We start from the raw sequence: 20,603 nt of genomic DNA on the forward strand, positions 1-20,603 counted from the left end.
GCCGGCCGGATACTCTAGGTCGACCTCGAGGATGTAACCCTCAGGAATATCGTGGGGGTGGGTAGCAATCGTTTCACCCAGACTCTGCGCGTCACCTACCCACTTAAAGCCGCCCATTGGAAGAAACCGACTCATAGCCCAGCCATATATATTATTGGCGTCTAGGTATTGGACGTAGCTGTTTGGGCTTTCTGGATTGTATCCCTCCACCTGCGGATTATTGGCTTTGGCGTATCGCTTACTTACCATGGAGATACCTCCTCGCAACCCCTTCTCAATAAAGAGATGTTGGTCATAATCGGTCAACAGCTCCAGCTCTACCCTGGTCTTCTTGAACAGCGCATCCCACGAGAGACCTGGGCTCGTAAAGTAGTGAGCAGGGTCCAAACCATACTGTTGTAAACAAGTCTTCCGGAAGGCCTCAAACACATCAGCTAATAGCAGCACGTCTGTGCGGCAGTAAAGGCCTATGTAGTCTCCCAGATTGGTGCAGTCAAATACCTTTCATACCTGTTGAGCATGGATGTAGTCCTCATCGCTAATGCCTGAGACTTAGAGCTTACTGTAGAAAGCGTCTTTGGGTGGGAGGCTGGACACGTCGAAGCGCTACTAAGAGTCCATATACTCATAGGGGTAGACACCCTTGCCATTGAGTAACTTGCGTTTTTTTCGGCAGGCTGATACCGGGCTGTGATGTGGAAAGCCTCAGGTTTGTTGGCCTCTACCAGATTGTCAAGGGAAGTCGGTAAGAATTGAACGATGTCGATGAAGCGGAGCTGCCCCACCGAGAAGGAGATGTACTTTTCCGTGTTGTTGGGGATGCAGGAGATGCGGCCCTCCACCTTACTTATGGCTTGCATCAAGAGGTGCCCGTCGTAGCCTCGTAGGTTGTGGAAGACTACTGGTATGGCTTTCTTAGGACCCAGCCGCAACTTTAGGTTGCATACGTTATGGGCCGCGCCTCTGTACTTGCCGGTGATATGGCAGTGATCGCGCACAGTATCGGCGCCTAGAGGCTTCTCACACACGTGACAGGTTGTGGCGTTGTTGTGGGCCTGCCAATCCTGGGGAGTCATCCTCATGACTATAGGGTTAGCTAAAACATCTTTGATTTCCCGCTCCTCCTGCCGGAGAGCTCTAAGGAAGTGTTCCGTCGCGTTAGGGCCTCTGTATTCCACGGGGTGTTTTGTGTGGCCGTCACAACGCGCCACAACATTGCAGTAACTACATGGCTCGTGTTGCTGAGTCTTTTGAGTGTTGCTCTCTGTAGGTGACGCGGACGGGCCTTCAACTTTGTTGGTCAGGGCCTCAAAGTCGGCATATATGATGAACGGAGCCGGTAGCTGTTTGTGGTGATTCTGGAAGGTGAACTTGTTTTCCCCTCCTGTGGCATTTCCACCCCCACCGCCGTCTGGCCAATCCCACGGCATTCCGGCCTATGCGCCTCGAGCAGGTCCTCCCTTGTGTAACCGTGTAGACAACGCTCGCAGAAGTGTTTGCAATGGTGTGCCTTACTTTCTTGGAACAGGAGACGATTGAGATCTTTTATCAACGTATAATGAGCGTGGGGGCGTCGATCCCCCAAGGTCAAGACCATCATTTGTGGGATACTTTGTTGGTCTCTGAGGGTGCCCGGCGGCTGGAAATAAGGCATACCTGAGTGCCCATCGGAGGGAGTCGTCGTCTTTGCTGTTCACATTGATTACTGCTTTCTTGTTACTCACAGCTGCAGGTAGGGGGATGTAGGACCCGCCTCTCAGGGGCTGATACCTTGCAATGTGAAGCCAGAGTCTTTGCACGCTATTGACAACCCACCCTGACCCTCGCTGTGTCCATTTTTCCAGCACCTCCTGGATGGTGGGGAAGGCCTTAACTAGAGCCCCATCAATGTCACCAGCCCCTAGGAGGGCTTCCTGTTTGCTGTGGAGTACTGGGCTGGTATACTCTTCACTGCCATCGGCGTTGGCCTTTCGCAACTGAACCCCGAGGCCTAGTTGGAACTTAACCCCGTTGAGCGCCAGGATCTCTTCTTTTAACTTCTGGCGAATAAAGGTTCGTATTTCTTCTAAGAAGGCTACTGGGTCCGTCCAAACACCTTCGGGTACGTCCATCTGCCAGACCCGGAGGAGATTCCTTATTGCCCTACCGATGTTAGTGAATTCTAGTTTCTTTTTACCTAGCACTTCATCCAACTCCTCGTCACTGAGGAAGTTCTTTTCACCTAGCTTTTCATCCAACACCTCGTTGCTGAGGAAGGTCTTGTTGTCTTGCTTCCACTTAGCCTTCCATTTAGCCACAGCCGTTTTATACCTGTCGAGGATCCCCTGCAATTCTTCCAAGGCAATGCGGGACCGTGGGTACTTGGGCCGCACACCTATGAGCGTCTCAAACTCCTCCCGTAGTGCTCGTGCTTTTTGATGATATTTCATTGTACGCGCCGTTATACACCATCATCGTTATACCTATTGACAGTGATTCTCTAATAGGAAATTTCGATAGCCGTCAGCCGTTTGAACTCGTCCAAGAAAGCATTGCGCCTCCGCTGCCTTTCACACGTCTGGACATTATTATATCCGCAGGCCACGCAAAGACGAAATCGGTTTTTAATACCCCGGCCACAGCTAATACATTGCCAGGACTCTTCCGCAGACGGGTTAGGTGAACCCTGCAGTACTCCCACAGACAACTCTTACCACAGAGCTCCGTGGAACCGATAAGAAGCCACTGGCAATTATTGCGAGCCTTTGGCATGTTGTTGTATTTATCCAAGTATACCTGGTGCAATGGATATGTCTATTAGGACCCCCAGAAGCAGGGAAGGGGGCTGGGAGCCTCTATTTGCCGGGGAGAGGACACCAGGGGAGGGTGGTCCAGAACTCCTATTCTCTATACTACTCAGCCGGAGAGTTCTAACCTCTTTTATTGGGACATATTTACCTGAGTTGAGCATCAGATCCACCTTTTCATAGACTCCGGTACTTCTAATAAAAGATGGGAATAATGTGACGATAAACAAGAAGCATCTTGTTCACTTTAATCTTAAGCGACAAGGTAACATCAAATCTGCAATACATTACATAAAATGTATGATTTCCGTTGAGTGTAAAGGCTATTAAATGTTCTAAAAGAAGCTGCTCTGTCACAAGCTGTAGTATATTACCCTTACATTTGAAAAGAAGGTTAACTTTAAGTCTAGTTATAAACAACATGAAACCGGTATTTTTATTTTCTGTTACAAATTGTTTTTGCAAGTAAACTGAGATTCATAAAAATTTTCATTTTCATCCTTATCTTGTTTTGTAAAGGACTTCAATATTTAAAATGGCCTCTCCTGGGTATCAAACGTAAATTTAATAAACACCCTGTTACAAGGATCGGCTCACTGCAACCAAACTAAATTTGGTCGACAGACATCTGACCAAAGAACTGAGGATCGAAAATTTTGTAATTATCACAGGCGACCAAAGTCATTAGAGTAAAATATTTTGATCAAAAAAAAAATAGTCAGTCATAGGAAAAAATATTGTCAGCTTTATGGAAACTTTATGGAAGAAACACCGGCAATATTTTAGCCATACTGTGGCGAGAAAATGTTTACACCACGAGACAGTGAATGGGTTTCGACTTGATGGAAACATTCAAAATAAAACGGATTGGACCAGCATGGTTAAAAGGAGTTAAAAAGAACCAAACCGCGACGAGAAATTAAGGCAGGTTAGCTGAAGACATTGTGACAAGGTAAAAGTAACGATTTTGTTCTATTGAGACACAAAGAGATTGGCGTTACAAGACTGAGTTATAACCCGTTTTCATGAATATAAAAAGGATAATAGCAGGAAGATAAATACAATGGCTAGCATCTGGCTCATGTCTACGTTGAAAGTCAGCTCAGTAAAACCGTTTAAGTTTCTGATATTAACGATTCAACTGATTCTTTATTATTGCTTTCCATGCAATATTGCTTCAAATATTGTCAGATCATGTTCGAATACCAGCTTACTCTAGTCATGAACTTTGTGTACATTTTCTGAAATATATATATATATATATATATATATATATATATATATATATATATATATATATATATATATATATATATATATATATTATCTTAAATGACTTGTTTGTTTCTCTTTTATTTAACCTACTATGTTTCATTACTTTCTGGTTGTATTATTATCATGCTCACTAAAAAGTTTAGCGTCAGTGTAAGACTCTACGTCTAAATGAACTTCAGTGGAGATTTTTCAAAAATATTCATTATTTCAGAAGTAAATAAAATAATCCAGCTGCACATGGTTCTTTCCACTTTTTATTATTTGGTATCAGTTGTAGATTGTTCGAGCTGTTCCTGAACTTTTATATCCATGGTGTACAACAGGCGAGAAATGAATAAAACCAAACACTACTTTGTGGATGTCTTTCCATCTGGAACATTTCCGGAAATAAAAGTGCGACCTTGGTAATGGCATTTCGACTGGCCTAAGAAAGGCGAAAACTAACATTGTTTTAGAAAGAACACCAGTCACCTATTTTTCCTCGGTGGGAATGCTTTTTATACAATGATAGTGGTGTAGTTTGTACTGCTGACTTATGTACTGCGACTTAGCTGGAAACCTGCATAGGGACATTTGACATGGACTAGGGTAAGGTGTAGGATTTCTGACTCTTGTCCTTTGATAAAGTGACGCTGGCAGGTCTATGGAACATTGTCTTTTATTTGATTTTCTGAATTCTTTAAAAACGTATTTTATTTGGTTGTCCATATTCACTTTCTTTGGAAAATAGCCTGAAGCGTATATTGTGTGTAAGGGCGCCTATTGTATTCCAAGTCATTGGGAAATGAAGAGTACAAACTCATTACCTGAGTTCACTATTTTGTCAATAGGATGTTTTTCTCTTAGTTAGTCAGTTACAAAAACCTGTAATAACTTCATTAATATTTGTTTGGGCCATTCAAATGTAATCATAATGGATATGGTCGTCTTGAACATTCTTCTATAATGGTTACTTTGGCCCTGTTTTGGTGGCCATTTAAATATAACGATAATGGTAAGGGTCGTTTTGACCAATCTTATAAAATGGTTACTTGGACCCTGTTCTGGCGACCAAAATGATTTGGGTTCTAAGATATGTCATCGTGTTGACCGTTTTAAGTCTGTACCAAACTTTAAGCAATAGTAGGCGACCAAATTTTTTGTGGGTCCAATCGACTATATCATTTTAACAGTGAAGTGTTGATTGTTACGACCCAAATATTTAAAGCAATATACCAGTTTCAACTGTTATTCTAAGGATACAGTGTGTAAAACGCAATTGACGTTTAGTACCGGAGGGTCTTTTCGCATCTTACTTACTGTTCGTTTGCCGAAAACCCAATACCTGTAAAAAAGGAGAGAAAAAATAAGTTATCTTCAGTTGCTGCTTAGTTTATAAATAAATATCAAAATGCGTTACCTATATATGATAAGAGCTAGTGTATGTAAGTATAGATAAAAGACGCAAGGTAAAAAAAGCGTAAGCTTATGTGAAAAAGGAATTTTCACAGGCAAAATGAACGAAATTACGTGTTTTTCTCCAGAACACAAATTAGTTAGGCCCAGGAGAACACGGTGCCAATGTTCAATCAGATAACATAGCGTACCAAATGCTCTTGATTCACGTCGGGCACACACGTTTCGCCAACCCAAAAATCTGAACGTCAGTGTTTAAGTTAAAATACCTGAGTATTGCGCTAAACAACAATCAAATATACAAACAAATAACTACACAAATAAATAGTAAATACATCTCGAACCATCGTGTCTTCCGCATAGTGCTCACTTCTCACCTGGAAGGTTTTCGTAATGTCTGGTTGATTGTACACCATTTGATACGTTATCAGGTCCCATCTGCCTGTCAGAAGAAATAAGATTCCCCGCTGATTATTCTAAAATATTAAATATCAATACTAATATTAGTAATTTCAGCAAATTGTTTGCGACTTAGCTGCAAATCTACATACACACACTTGACATGGACTAGGGTGAGATGTAAGATTTCTGCAAGTGGATCTGGCAGGTCTTTGGAATAATGTTTTCCATTGATTTCCGGAATTTTTCAAAAACTTATTTTATTTGGTTGTTCATATTCCTTTTTATGGAAAATTGCATGAAGAGTACATTGTATCTAAGGGCGCCTGTTATATTCCAGCTTATTGGGGACTAAAGAGTACAAAGTCATTACTTGAGTCCACTGTATTTTGTCAATAGGATGTTTTTCTTTTAGTTAGTCTGTTACAAAGACCTGTACCAACTTCATTATTATCTTGTTCGGAATGTTTTTGACATGCTTGAGGATACAGTGATCAGCTTTGTGCATTACCCTAAATCACATGACCACAAGCCTTGATATCCATTACGTCAGTGCATACAATTAGATGGTATAGGCGAGCTACCATTTTTTGAGATATTAAAACAACCAATATAATTTTGGTGATAATAACAATGTTATGGCGAACAAAGAAAATGCGACCACATTCGCACTGGTTAATTGGATCCTATTCTGGCGGGCATTTATATGTAACCATAATGGTAAGAGTCGTTCTGGCCAATCATATTATGGTTACAAGGAACCTGTTCTGGCGACCAAAGAACTTCGGACCCTAGAATATGTGGTCGTTTTTACCCAAATTTTAAAAGCAATCTGCCAGTCTCAACTGTTACTATAGACATACAGCGTGTAAAACGCAAGTGACCCGGAGTGTCTTTATGCATCTTACTTACTGTTCATTTGACGAAAACCCGATAGCTGTGAACAAATAAAATAATAAACATAACAAAAATATGTTATTTTCAAGTGTTGGTGTGTTTTAATTAAATACAAAAATGCGTTACTTATAGACCTGTCCGTCTGAAATATTGTCAGAGATTACGGGAACGTACGTTCCACTGTTCTCTCCAATAACAGCTAGTGTATGTACGTATAGATACCAGACGTAAGGTAAAAAAGTGATTTTCTGAGACAAAATGAATCAAATTATGTTTTTCAACCGAACACAAATTAGATAGGCCCAGGAACACGGTGCCCATGTCCAGTCAGATAACATCGCGTACCAAACGTTCTTGATTCACGCGGGCACTCATGTTTCCTCTACTCATAAATCTCAACGTCTTTGCTTGAGTGAAAATACTTGAGTATTGCGCTAAACAACAAGCAAATACACAAATGAATAACTGCATCAATAAATAGTAAATACATTCCAAACTGTCGTGTCTTCCGCATGGTGCTCACTTCTCACCTGGAACGTTTTCGTAATGTCTGGTTGATTGCACGCCATTTGATACGCCATCTGGTCTCATTTGCCTGTCAGGGAAAATAATTCTCCACTGATTATATTAATCTGCAGAACTGTAGAGTGTTATGATCATGCGCTTGTTTATTTAAAGGCACGTATAACTGAAACGCCGTATCATTATATTTTGACATCTGCGTTAAGAGCTCAGTTATACTTACATTAAGTCGTTATATGTCACACAGATAATTCATATGATTGTCAAACTTACTCTGTTTCTCCTGAGGAACGGCTACCTGAAAGAGTACACGCAGAATCATTACACTTCTTGACAGTTAAGATGTGTATAGACAATGTATGTATCTTTACTTGAATAATTCCCACATTTATTTGGTACCGGTACTCTTGTTTCTTGAAAACATGAACGGTACATTACAAAAGACTACATCAAGGAAAAAGTGACGTTTGAATTGATGGTTTTAAAATTTTATCAAAAAGATTTAGCACTAGCGCTTAAAAGGGCAATGCTCGTACTGCAATCCCACTGTTGTTCCTACCATAAGTTTTAAGTTATACATAAACAGAATTTATTCGACCCACCCACCCACCCACCCATCCCGCCCCCCTTCCCTTAAGATTTACTGGGAATACAAGGCAGGAAGTATGGCCAAAAATAGGCCAGTTAATCAACAAAAAAGAGACAAAAACACAACGGTTTCAAATAAATCGTACAGTTTTTTTTTGGAATAAGAAAAGTAATCCAATGATTTTACAGGTCAACTGACATCCGTTAGTACTATACAAAACAAGAGTAAAGCAACAGTAGCAAGAGTATAGATAGCAAATCTATGATACCGCAAAAAAGCGTTTTTTATTTAATATAAATTTTTGCTTCTCCTTGTACTGCTTGTCCATTTATGGCCATATGCTCTTGGCTATTTAAATTAATAATATTTTTTTCAGACTTCGTTGTTACCTTGCTTTCGACGACGGAACATGACAACAACTAGAAGCCCAATTCCCAGTAAAACGATAGCTGCGGAGATACCGCCTACCACGGGACCGGCTAAATCACTGGTGGTACCGGAAGGTACAACAGAAACTGTAAAACACGAATTCATAGTCTTGAAAACCCAGGAAGTAAAAGTACACTGATATATATATATATATATATATATATATATATATATATATATATATATATATATATATATATATATATATATACATATATATATATATATATATATATATATATATATATATATAACAACATTTAACATTCCTTTTACATACGTGTATATAAAAAGTATCTATACCTCCTTTAAATATATATAAATATATATATAAATATATATATATATATATATATATATATATATATATATATATATATATATATATATATATATATATAAAGGAGGTATAGATACTTTTTATATACACGTATGTAAAAGGAATGTTAAATGTTGTCGAAAAGAAATTTTAAGGTAAGCTAATTTTTATATTTTATATTTTAATTCATTGATGAGTGTATAATTCTTGTTACATGATGATAATCAGGTACAACGACTGAGTACGTTAGACAGTGATAGGGAGAAACCACTGCACATTTTCAGGTGCCTGATATATTTTATGCCGCAACAGAGCAAGTCGAAATAAATACAAGGGACCTTACTCGTCTGTCACTTACTGGTACTCGTACTCCAAACAGTGCATGCGCCACACTCTAAGTTTGTTTTCATCATAGCCGTCACTAGAAAATTTTTGCACAGAAATATTGAACAAAGCTAAAGTCTCCGGGGAAACGGTGATGAGGCAAGAAGTGATTTCAGAAAACACAAAATCTCTCTCAACTTGTGTTTCTAATAATACCTTATAGACACGCATTCTCGGGATAAGACTAAGCCTAAAAAAGCCAATGTGCGCTAAAGGTCTAGCTTGTCTAGTAGTGAGAGTTATGTAAAGCGAGCCTGAGAGAGTCTCTTGTTATACCATCATATTTATTTTTCAAATCATACTTTTACTTCTAGAACTGGTTTGTAGAGTGTTTAATACTGAAATGTTCACCATTTTCACATATACATGTACACGTGCTTTTTATCGAAAACGTTCTCTGAAGAATGTCATCCCTGTTTTTACCTAGAAGGGTACCGATTGCACCACGTCTATATGAAGTGTGTACATTTGTTATTCTGTTTTATTCTGTTTTATTGTTTACATGTCACAAGGCCCTCACATTTACCTGTAACTGTACAACTCGTCTCTACAGTGTCGCTTTTGTTCCACCTGTTCTGACCGTACACTCTGAAGCTGTATTGAGCCCCATCGTCTAGACTCTCCACCACTTTGCTCACAGTCATATTCTCTCCCGGGTCTGTTATATCATCATGTATTACCCAATTACCTCCCTTCTTTTTGTACTGGAGTTTGAATATCTGAGACGAACCGCCATTGAAACAGGAAATCCACGTGACATTGGCCACACGGTTTTCACATAAGAGGGTTGTTAAAGTGGGTGGGCACGGACGATCTGGAATATATGACAATCAATAAGAATATGGATTTCTAACTCTTAAGCTGAAAAACATCGACTTTTCTCTAGATCTCTCAACTTTTTGCGACCCTCAAAAGTTGATGCCATGCTTTATTACATTCTGTTGCCTAGAAAATACTTTTCACTGTCGTGGCATAACCTAAATACTGTATACTTTAATATTCAAGGTACCCACTTCCAGTAGTTTCACGCCTCAAGAACTAACATGTTTTATTACATTCTATTACCTAGAAAATACTTTTCACTGTCGTGGCATAACCTAAATACTGTATAATGTAATAGGCAAGGTACCCACTTTGCTACTACTCGTAGTTTCACGCCTCAAAAACTAACTTCTCGTTACGTCATAGTCGCTGTCATGTAACATGTAGGAGAGGTCAAAGGCCTTTTAAAACGATGCATATACATGTTCAATACCGGTACCAGGGACGCTAATAGGGTTTTACCAGGTTCAGCAATAGATTCAAACATGAAAAATACAGAAATTTATAATGTACATGTAGGGCTCTAGGTCTTGCAGGTGAGACTGGCGAAGATGTTGCACTTGGGGACGAAAATGTTATAAAGATGTGTCTCGATGTCAGTGTTTAAAATACACGTATCTTTCATTTTTATGTGTACATATAGCATGTCTCTTTTTTCATCACCTAACCAGTTAGGAAAGGGTGTATATTTTTTCAGATAAAAATGCATTTAAATTGGTCTGGTAATACTTCTGCTTCAGTGTTTCAGTTACAATACATATGTAAATTACTTAATTCTCTTTAAAAATTATGACATGAGCATGCATATTTTATGTAAACACGGTGATTAGAAATGTATTTACTAATTTGAGCGTTATTTATTGCTTTTTCATGTGTACCAAGGTTTGTGAGTGAAGGAAACTCTGAATGGCACAGGCTCAGAAAATTTTATATATGGCATGGACAACAAGAACAATGCATTACCTATTATGTTAAAAGACATGATGGTCTCAGAAGATCCCACGTCATTTTCAGCAACAAATTTGTATTGCCCGAAGTCATCATGTTTAACGTCAGAGATTTCTAGTTCCGCCACGTGACCAGAAAGCAGGACTTTGGTGTCGTAAAACAGAAATTCGTGCTCAGCCTCCATCACGTGACTTTGGAATTTACTCCCGGGTGTGTCGGGTACGACTAGTCTTTCTAATATCGTGTTGGCCATGTTGTTGGACAGTTTGTACCACGTGAGGCTCACATAGGCGGGATACGACACAAACTTAAACATCAGTTTGATATTTTCACCCAGGGCTGCTGCTTGTTGTTTGATTTGACGGGGAAACTGTGGTAGGGCTGGAGAAGAAAATGGAAAAGAATAAGGTACACATCTACCTCAACCACACTAACATACTGGTGCTTACAAGAATTCCCCGGGGCTCTGCCCGATTTCCTCCCACCATAATGCTTGTGTACGGCGTCAAACAAATAAATGAATAAAATCCAAATATTTGCTAACATTATACACAGTATAATGTATAGTTATAGTTGGATGAGGACATCACGACCGACGCCCCGCGGGTCGTTGCACGCTGCACACGTGCGACATGTACTGTCCTCGTGCCACGGGCAGCGACTCGCGGGCCGTCATACAAGGGGACGAGGATTATGTCGTGCACGTTCATTCTCCCTTCAGGCCTTTATAGCGATACCTGGCCCCCTTGTGTCACAGCCCACTTGTCGCAGCCCACTAGTTGCGGCACATGGACGGTACTATTTGTGCGCGATTTTCTCCGTCATCGTGCGGACGGCCGCGATCGGAGGGGCGCGGTGTAAGATGTCTTCCTCCGGTTTCCATACTGTTTGATGGTGAAAAGTAAAAATCCAGTGATAGAGCCATTAAATGCTATATACATATTACCATAATCAAAAGCTTCCGAAAAGAACACATAAATCTATGTGTCCTAGTATAGCGTAATTAACAATAGATTTAAAACATATGTTCGAAATTACTTTCAAGACGTTCATTTTTTGCTATCAGCATTTTGATGTTAGGGAACCACACTCATAACTCATTTTCTATATATAGTTAATCACATATATGTATATAGTTCCTCGAGTGCATTTTGCAATTATCCAAAAAGAGCTGTATATTTTAATGCAGACCACTGAAGTAAAACTTAAACATTCAGATCATGCTGTGTACGTTTACATCAAATATAGTATTTAATAATATCTGAGGCATTTCACGCGTGGGGTCCACATGGGGAGAGATGTGGACTCCTGAAGATGACCTGTATACGGAGATTCCGCCTTGTATCCACATGGAATGGTGTAATATTTCATCTGCAATTTTATCTCGATCTGTGCAAGAAAAGGTTTTAGAATGCATAGATTGTGTGATTTAGAAATTAATTTATTGCGTGACCACTGAAAGTGAGTCAACTAGAATTTAAGAAGTATAGGCTGTGAGATAGTTATCTGTAACGATTAATTGCTCGTGTTTTTTTTTCAATATGTAGAACAGAATGTGTTAATGTTCTTTTCGTCTTCCTTCTTTTGGGGAGGGAAGGGAGGCGGGTATGGGGATTTATTTGGTAAAATTTTGGATGGCTGGGTAAAATCATAATTTCTGTTACTTTCTACAAACATTTTGTTGTGATCTCCCGAAAATATGTGTTCTCAAAAAAGAAATTTTAAATTCCTAAAATATACATGACAAACACACAGAGAAAGTTAGCTGGGCTTGAACTCACAACGACCGCACTGATGAGAGTCTTCTGGGTCATTAGGCAGGGCCGGCGTGCTAACATCCTTGGTCACGCAGTCGCCCTGAGATGGAAAGTCTACCACTGATATTTTAAGATATTTATATATCTATGTAAACAGATAGAGTTATTGATCTCTATTATCAGAGCATTTGTCCACTTTAATGTTTCTTTAATCCCACTTGTCTTCTGCCAGTATGGTGTACATATCTGTAAGCCACACTGTGTGTGGAGTCTCCTAAAGGGTTTCCTAATTCGATATTTCTGCAAATTGATATTGGGATATATTTGGTTTATACCACACATTGTATTACAACAAAGGATTTAAAATAATACTCATCCTCAGTGAAGATACACTACAGATACAGAATGAGATTAATGTCTTCTGCCAATGAAGATTTACAGGCGTAAATTAGAAGGTTAGTTGTACAGCAATTCAGGTGTATTTTTCTTTTTTTCCTTTTGTTCTTGGAAGTTCCATAGTTCATATCACTAAATGTATGAGTTTAAAAGTATGTAACTTGTAGATAAACAATCAACCCTGAATTACTGCTGTGCTTAGAGATTGGAAAATGTTGGCAGGTTTCCCCGGATGCATATGTATGTGGGCTTGTTTTGGGTTGTTTTTGTGGTAAGAAGATTTAATTGTTGTTAGAACAATATAGAGTCAAGCCGATTTCTAAGAAATACAGGTTACATACGGACATCGTTAACATCAGTTAACATCATTTCTGACCTGTTTTCATAACGAACAAAGCTCTACATCCCTAATATATTTCACATATTTTCCACTGTTGAAAAGCTCTAAATGGTCTCGATAAGAAAAGGCATGCCTTCCACCATTAAATTGTGCCATACCTTGATGGTGCGTTGCTCCATTATCCTTTGTTCAAACTCTTTTAAACTCTTTTAAACATTTAAATGGCACACTTTTGTCAATATACTGATAAATTTTCAAGGTCATAGCTTAAGGCGTCTGTACACAGGGTTAAAATGAAAACATAGCCTTCAAAACGCTCGTTCCGGTGACCGCCATTGGATCACCTGTCAGGTGTCATGAGTGGAACCGCGCGCTGCACCTGTGTGAAACGCGTCAATCAAGTGTCGTCTGGAAAATGTTTGGCTCTAGTGTCAGAGAAACCCTTCTGCCATATAGGCACAAGTTTTGCTGAATCAAGATAGTTTTTTTCTGCGGCGGACAAGAAATTGATCGAAACATGTTTCACTGAAAAGGGCTGGGAAAGGCGCAAAATTGTGAAAGAATTCCCGGTGAAAAGCTGGAATAAACGTTCCGTTAACAATGTGATCAGAAAGTTAGAAAGGACAGGCTCTCTTGAAAGGATGTCAGGCAGCGTACGACCAAAAACTGATTGCTCGGAAGATATCTTCAGTATGTGGGAGAGGCACCTTGTTCCCAGGAAGACAATCTCGGCACTCACAAATCGTAGAGACAGATCGCAAGAACCTTAGAGTATCTCGGACTTCTGTGAGAAATATGACAAAAGAACTGGGATTAAAATGGTACGAGCGAATGCGCTCTTCAAGAAGGGAAGAAACTGTTCGACAGAAAAGAAAAACGCGCTGCAGAAACCTTGATGATAACTTTTCGACGGAGAAGATGAAGAAAATTGGCTTCACCAATGAAAAAGACTTTCCATTTGATATTGCACGCAACAGATAGAACGATCGCGTTTATGGCAAACGAAAGGCGGGACATTCATTTTAAGAGACTGTGCCATGAATCAAGTCGGGTTACAAAGAAGTTGATGGTTTCTGGCGGAGTTTGTTGACGCGGGAAAACCCGTATACATTTTATTGATACCCAAAATTACATAAAACTTCTCGATCGTGGCCTTTTCCCTGATTTTCGCCGGTTGTACCCATAAAATGACTTTGTCTTCCAGCAAGACAGCGTGCCATCCATGCCAGCCGTGCAACGCAGCAGCATCTTGAGGAAGTGACTCCTTCATTCATAGCTAAGGACGAGTGGCCACCGCAGAGCCCCGACTGCAATCCCATGGACCATTCTGTGTGGAATTCTCTGAGCGAGAAGGTTTATGATGGTCGTACGCAAAAATTCACTGTGGATAAACTAAAAGCACGCATCAAGGACTGCTGAAAAATTACTCTTAAGGAGATCCGGGACTAAATCAGTTCATGGAAGAAACGTTTGCGCGCCGTCTACCGAGAAGATGAAGGACCAATTGATCACATTTTCACGTAAAACAAGGTAGAACAATGTCCGGAACACACGTTTTTGATTCTATGTTGATTTTGGTTCCATGAATTGAAATATTAAAGGATAAAATTGAAATTTGGTCTGTATACTTAGGACATAATGGCTTTTGAGTGTGTAAATTTTTAGAAGCTGACGAGATATTGAGCGTCAAAGTACGGCCCATTTGTTTATGCCCACCTGATATATATGTGTGCTCGGTGTTTTTCGTCGTACATAAAAATTATTCAGTAATATAACTTCTTGTGGCTGGAATTCCATACCCTCAAAGTGCTGCCGCTTCTGAAATACCATGCCGAGGATATATTACACCTCACTCAGTCACATTATACTGACACCGTGCCAACTAAGTCCTGTTTTCTTGCACCAACCTCTTAGTGTTGAGCACCAAGCAATGCAGAAACAAGAATCATTTCTAAAGTCTTTGGTGTGACCCGATCAGAATTTGATCCCGGGGTCTCCCAACTTCCAGATGGACGCTCTAAACTATAGGCAACCGAAGCGGTGGGCGTTATTGTACAATACATGTGCCTTACACAGGTAAATAAAAAATACTGCATTTCGCTGCGTTCACAACTAGACCTTGCCTATTTCATATGAACGTAATTGTTTCTTTTCCTCTTTTGATGTCACGTCATTTATTAGCCGTCATTTAGGCTTGGTTTGTTTATTTTAAAAACTTATTTTATTTGGTTGTTCATATTCGTTTTCTTTGGAAAATAGCATGAAGACTACATTGTATGTAAGGGCGGCTATTATATCCCAAATTATTGGGGAATGGAGATGTACAAACTCATCACTTGAGTTCACTATTTTGTCAGTATGATGTTTTTCTTTTAGTTAGTCAGTTACAAAGACCTGTAATAACTTCATTAATATTTGTTCAGGCCATTTAAATGTAACCATAATGGATATGGTCGTTTTTGAACATTCTTCTATAATGGTTACTTTGGCCCTGTTTTGGCGGCCATTCAAATGTAACGATAATGGTAAGGGTCGTTTTGGTCATTTATTAGCCGTCATTTAGGCCCAGTTTGCCCAGCGAGACAGAGAGATATAAAGCATCTTATCAAATAAGTAATGTCTGTTCCACCACAGTAAAAGTTCTATCCATTTTACCCTTACATACCACATGGTATTCTCTTCAGCGCTATTTTTCAATATATTTTTGGTTTGAGCCATTCAAATAAAAAATCCTTTATGTCCCTTCTGCAGTTTTATGGAAACATGGAAAAGTTATCCAGGAATACAAGGGATAATATTTGATTCCACAACAGTGGATGTTGAATTTTATGAACGATGAGTTAATGTTACCATGTGAATTGTTGACAAGGAGAGTGGTGACAATTTGTGGGGATGAGCCCTTTGCAGTTTCTCCCAAATTGGTCTAGGGGTTGTCCAACTTTCACCCGAGTATATATAAGGCTTTAATGAGTTTATTGCCCAATGCATTTAATTAGTTATTTCTGACGGGTGGGTTCCTCAAAGGATATGATTTTTCTGCCAGGTGTAGTGAATTAAAATGTGTGTATATATGAAAATAAATGACTCAGTGGTTAGAAAACTGTTAATAAATGACCTTGCCGGACGTACTACATAGCGCCCTGAATAAAGAAATAAAAAAAAAGATGGATACGAAAGGTCCTGGCACAGTAAGGCGGAGAATCGGCCCCGAAGAGATACAATAAAAAAGCGCAAATTTCAAAATCCCAGCACAATTTTGTAAATTTCCACATCAGAAGTATAAAACGTAGTCGAAGCACCCATAAAAGTTATATGGCGATAAAAGAGATGGTGTAGTAGTAACCCGTTAAGAATGCACTCTTGATCAATAACGCCAACTTTTCGTTCAAACAAGGTGCGGTGTTTTTAATTTACACTATGATGATTAACGTTAACCAGAAGAATATCTTTACTGAAACTTTCACGTGTGTATTTCTACATGCTGTCAAAGTTTCGTGTTGGTTAACGTTTGTCTTCATATGTAAAACATTAACTTTATAATGTCATCAGTTTTATCATATTTTATCAAGTTTAAAACCCGTATTTCTACCACAGGATATCCCTCATAGTATAGTGAGCAATCGTTGTCACTGTGGAGAAAAGATTGCACCTTAGGGAAGAGTTTGAATCTTTGTAGTCCATTTTTTTTGTATTTGGAAACATACTTTAGTGTGAGTAAAGATATAGGCCGTATTGCATTAAATAGGTGTTATCATGAATTAGAGTAGATAACTTTTTAAGGTATGGTATTACGTAACGTGTGGCAACTGTAGCGAAATCATACACGAATCCTGGTTGAAACCACATGTAGTCCTGTGGCTCTCATTAACAGTAACATGTTATAGACGAATTATAAGGGTGAAAGTTACATTTGTTATATATTATACAGTGGTTAATGCAAAAAAAGATATTTCATTGTGACAGTGTGACTGGATTTATGACTTCAGTGCATGTTTAGAGCTTTGTAAGACGAATGTTTCTCAAATAACAGGAAAATAAGAGCAACACAGAACTGAGAAAAGAAATGACCTTATGAGTGTATCAGCAGCTGTCACTCACAGCTATAATTAGTTTCGCTTCTTGAGGTGCACAGTTTCTTGCACTGGGGCCGATTTCCCGCCTTACAATGCCAGGTCCTTTGTTAACAAAAGATATCTAACTGGTCATCAGAGGAGCAAATAGCCTAGTACTCAGTGATATCACCAAGGCCTTACCTCGAACCCTAACCCCCAGTTGTCCCCTCTTAACGCCTCCAAACCCGTTACTGGCTCCGCACCGGTATATACCTTGATCTCTAAACGTCACCTCACTGATGGACAGGGATTTCCCAGGGCTGCTGTTTATCAGTGGTACAGGACGGTCACCAATGGTGCGACTCCAGGCAGAGTAGGTGTAGTTTTGAGGAACAGCTTCAGCACGACATTCCAGCTGTAGAGGGTTTCCTTCTGTGACATTTTCTCCTGATGCCAGAACCACAGATACATCCGGGGAATCTAGGAAAATACAAAAACATTTCAAAATCCGCAGTCAGAGCTGTCTCATTTGTAGTGATCATCGCAGTATGAGCACTATAGTAAAACTATACGAAAAAAAATGACGAGGTTTAAGCAACTGTTTGACCTAAAAGTTTGTCCATAAGTAAGATAATGATTTTCTCTGTTATTGTTAAAAAGGTGTTCGCAGTATTTTTCAGAAGGTGGGATAATCTCTCATTTAAAACTTGAATGTTTTAGCATCATACGTAATAATTTATTATCTTTACTTGTATGTAAAATGCCGCATGCGGTTAGATCAAATACAGTGTTTATCTCTTAGTATTTGTAGGCATACACTCAAAGAAGTAGTCTGTTCATTTTAACATAAGGTCTATTGTCGGAGTTATGTTAGAATTTATTTTGTTATCATAACATTCTGCTAATATTCAATATAATATATTAAGTCTAATAGAATGTCTATGTTGAATTAATAGAATATGTATGTTATATTTAACAGAACACTCTACTGCATTAACAGAATACATTCTAGCATCACTCAGACAGCATATGTTCCATTGAAATTAAGAGATTAATTTTTTAATGGGTAGATCAACTCAAGATAGTTTCCCCTACACGATTTCCTTCAGAATTCTGGGGGGAGAAAACCACCACAAGTTACCATGTTCCTGGTACACAATAAAAGTTCCTGGCGAACATAAAGCACGACTTAACCAGCGAGAGTTGGAGTAGACGCTGTGACATGTTCAGTCGGATTTGATCTAAAAGACCATCGACTGCGGAGGATCACGTGGACAACTGCAAGGGTATTTATTACATACTGACATCGAGATTGCGGAGTAAATATGTAGCCATATGAATACACGTTGCTGCATTTTTTGATCAAATACAGTTTGTACCACGTTCTGTAATCTTTTCTGTGAAGTTCTTTAATCCACAACTTGTTCAAAAATGCAATTCAGGCATTTCGCAATCATTAAAATATGTTAATAACTTAACCGTACATTATCAAAGTGGCCAGTTTTATACATGTACATACTGAAATAACTTTGGTGAAGCATATTTTAAAAACTTTGTTAAACTAACATTAATGTTGAGAAATAGTCAGATCCATGTAATACGTAACATACAAATTTACGATAATTACCGCGAATTCGTTAAGTACAGAAGCACACTTACAGTACACAGAAACATTGACTATCCTCTCTACTCTCTTCACATTATTACTAGCTGTCACAATGTAGGCTCCAGAGACAGTCCTGTTGATCTTGCCGAACCTGAGCACAGATGTATATCTGTGATTTGTCACGCTCAGGTCATTCGGCTGACCTCCGCGACTCCAGCTTATCGTGGGCTCAGGCTTAGCCCAGGTAGTACAGGACAGCTCAGCCGTGACATTCTCCACGAAAATGTACGATGATTTACAGCTGGTAAACATGGGTCCGTCTGAAATCAAAAAGGAGTACCATATAGTGCAACGAAATTTCTTTTTGAACTGGACGGTAATATGTTGCTTGCCCGTGTAGAAAGGAGCCTGAATAACGAGCATGAAGGTATCTACAGTGTGTTCCTCTGTCCTAAGTTATCCCAAACAATGTTATTATTTTATTCGCTTGAGCGAAACTTCATCAAGATTTGACAAACACGCCAAAATGTTAACGTCTCGGTTTGTTTTCTTCTGTTGCTTTGGTTAGTGAAAGGACATGCCGTTTGTCTATGTGTCTGAATATTTGTAAATAAGATGGTGAAATAACAGTCATTCAGTTCGAGTGTACAACTGAGAGAAAAAGGAAGTTTTTCAGCGGCAACTCATCTGTTATATATATCAGGCATTTATTGCAATTTCTGTTATAGGACTGGTCAAAAAGAATATGGTCGGTTTTTTTTGCAGCCGGAAGCAGCTTTCGGGTTGTGCGGCACGTGAGAACGTGGAGGACTGTAGGCATACATGTACATATACCCGCCTTCACAAAGAATGGAAGAAGGAAGCATAATTAGAAATATATATACATGCGTTTGTGATCGTCGTTTGTTACAGTCAAAATGTTAACAGCTTTAAAGCTGTTGACAAAATGGATTCCGTAATAATTGTAAATGATATACAATTAAATGAAAAAGTACTGTTTGGATATTTAAATAAAGCCATGAGTCAAAAGTTTACGTCCGCTCTCGTCATTACATCAGCATTAACAACATTTTGGTGAACCTCAGATGTGTTAGAGCAAAAACAGTAAACGTTCCAATGTGATAGAAGAATAAAAAATGGTATAAGTTGGCATTTTTGTAGTAAACCATCCGAGACACGAAACCTAAACAAAAAACAAAACAACACGTCCTCATACAATGGGCACGTCTATTCTGCCGGCATACGTGTATATACCTGTGAGTTCAAGTTTACCTTTATTTCTGAAATACGCACATTTCGGTCATATGAATACGGCTGAGTAGAGATCCACAACATTTCGTCATATGTTCGTTATACGTTCGAATTCAGTTGGGTTAGAAACTCTTTACGCTCGAGTACAAATATTTTAGCTTTTGTTAGCTACAGTACTACCAAACAGGTCATGTGACGGATATGTACAGGTCAATTGTGCCTCAGATAATTGTTTGATGCCACTTCAAGCCGAAGAGACGGGCTTTGTACAAAACCGATAAGATGGTTTCCTTTTGCTATATAGTTAACTCTCTTACAAATGTGTAGCTCCTTTATTCAGCCGAGGGTTATTGGGCCAAAGTTCAGGGAGCTAAGTTATGCACTTCCAAGCATTGTATATAAAACACCAAACTAAAAACATTCAAAAGGCGTACAT

At 39.1% G+C, this 20,603-nt stretch overlaps 1 protein-coding gene across 1 annotated transcript in view; it reads right to left on the bottom strand.

Annotated features, from left to right (window-relative positions):
- Positions 1 to 2,761: 2,761 nt before the first annotated feature.
- The window catches only part of LOC135481405 (neural cell adhesion molecule 2-like), a 30,325-nt gene continuing 12,483 nt past the window's right edge, over positions 2,762 to 20,603 (bottom strand). The window contains exons 3-9 of the mRNA XM_064761233.1: positions 18,970 to 19,236; positions 17,512 to 17,790; positions 10,781 to 11,146; positions 9,522 to 9,809; positions 8,253 to 8,378; positions 7,548 to 7,572; positions 2,762 to 2,981 (exon numbers count right to left, since the gene is read on the bottom strand). Coding sequence (XP_064617303.1) covers positions 2,762 to 2,981; positions 7,548 to 7,572; positions 8,253 to 8,378; positions 9,522 to 9,809; positions 10,781 to 11,146; positions 17,512 to 17,790; positions 18,970 to 19,236 — 1,571 coding nt within the window. The remainder of the gene's footprint in view (positions 2,982 to 7,547; positions 7,573 to 8,252; positions 8,379 to 9,521; positions 9,810 to 10,780; positions 11,147 to 17,511; positions 17,791 to 18,969; positions 19,237 to 20,603) is intronic.

This window comes from Liolophura sinensis, unplaced genomic scaffold (genome assembly GCF_032854445.1).
Source record: "Liolophura sinensis isolate JHLJ2023 unplaced genomic scaffold, CUHK_Ljap_v2 scaffold_43, whole genome shotgun sequence".
In the NCBI taxonomy this organism is placed as follows: Eukaryota; Metazoa; Mollusca; class Polyplacophora; order Chitonida; family Chitonidae; genus Liolophura; species Liolophura sinensis.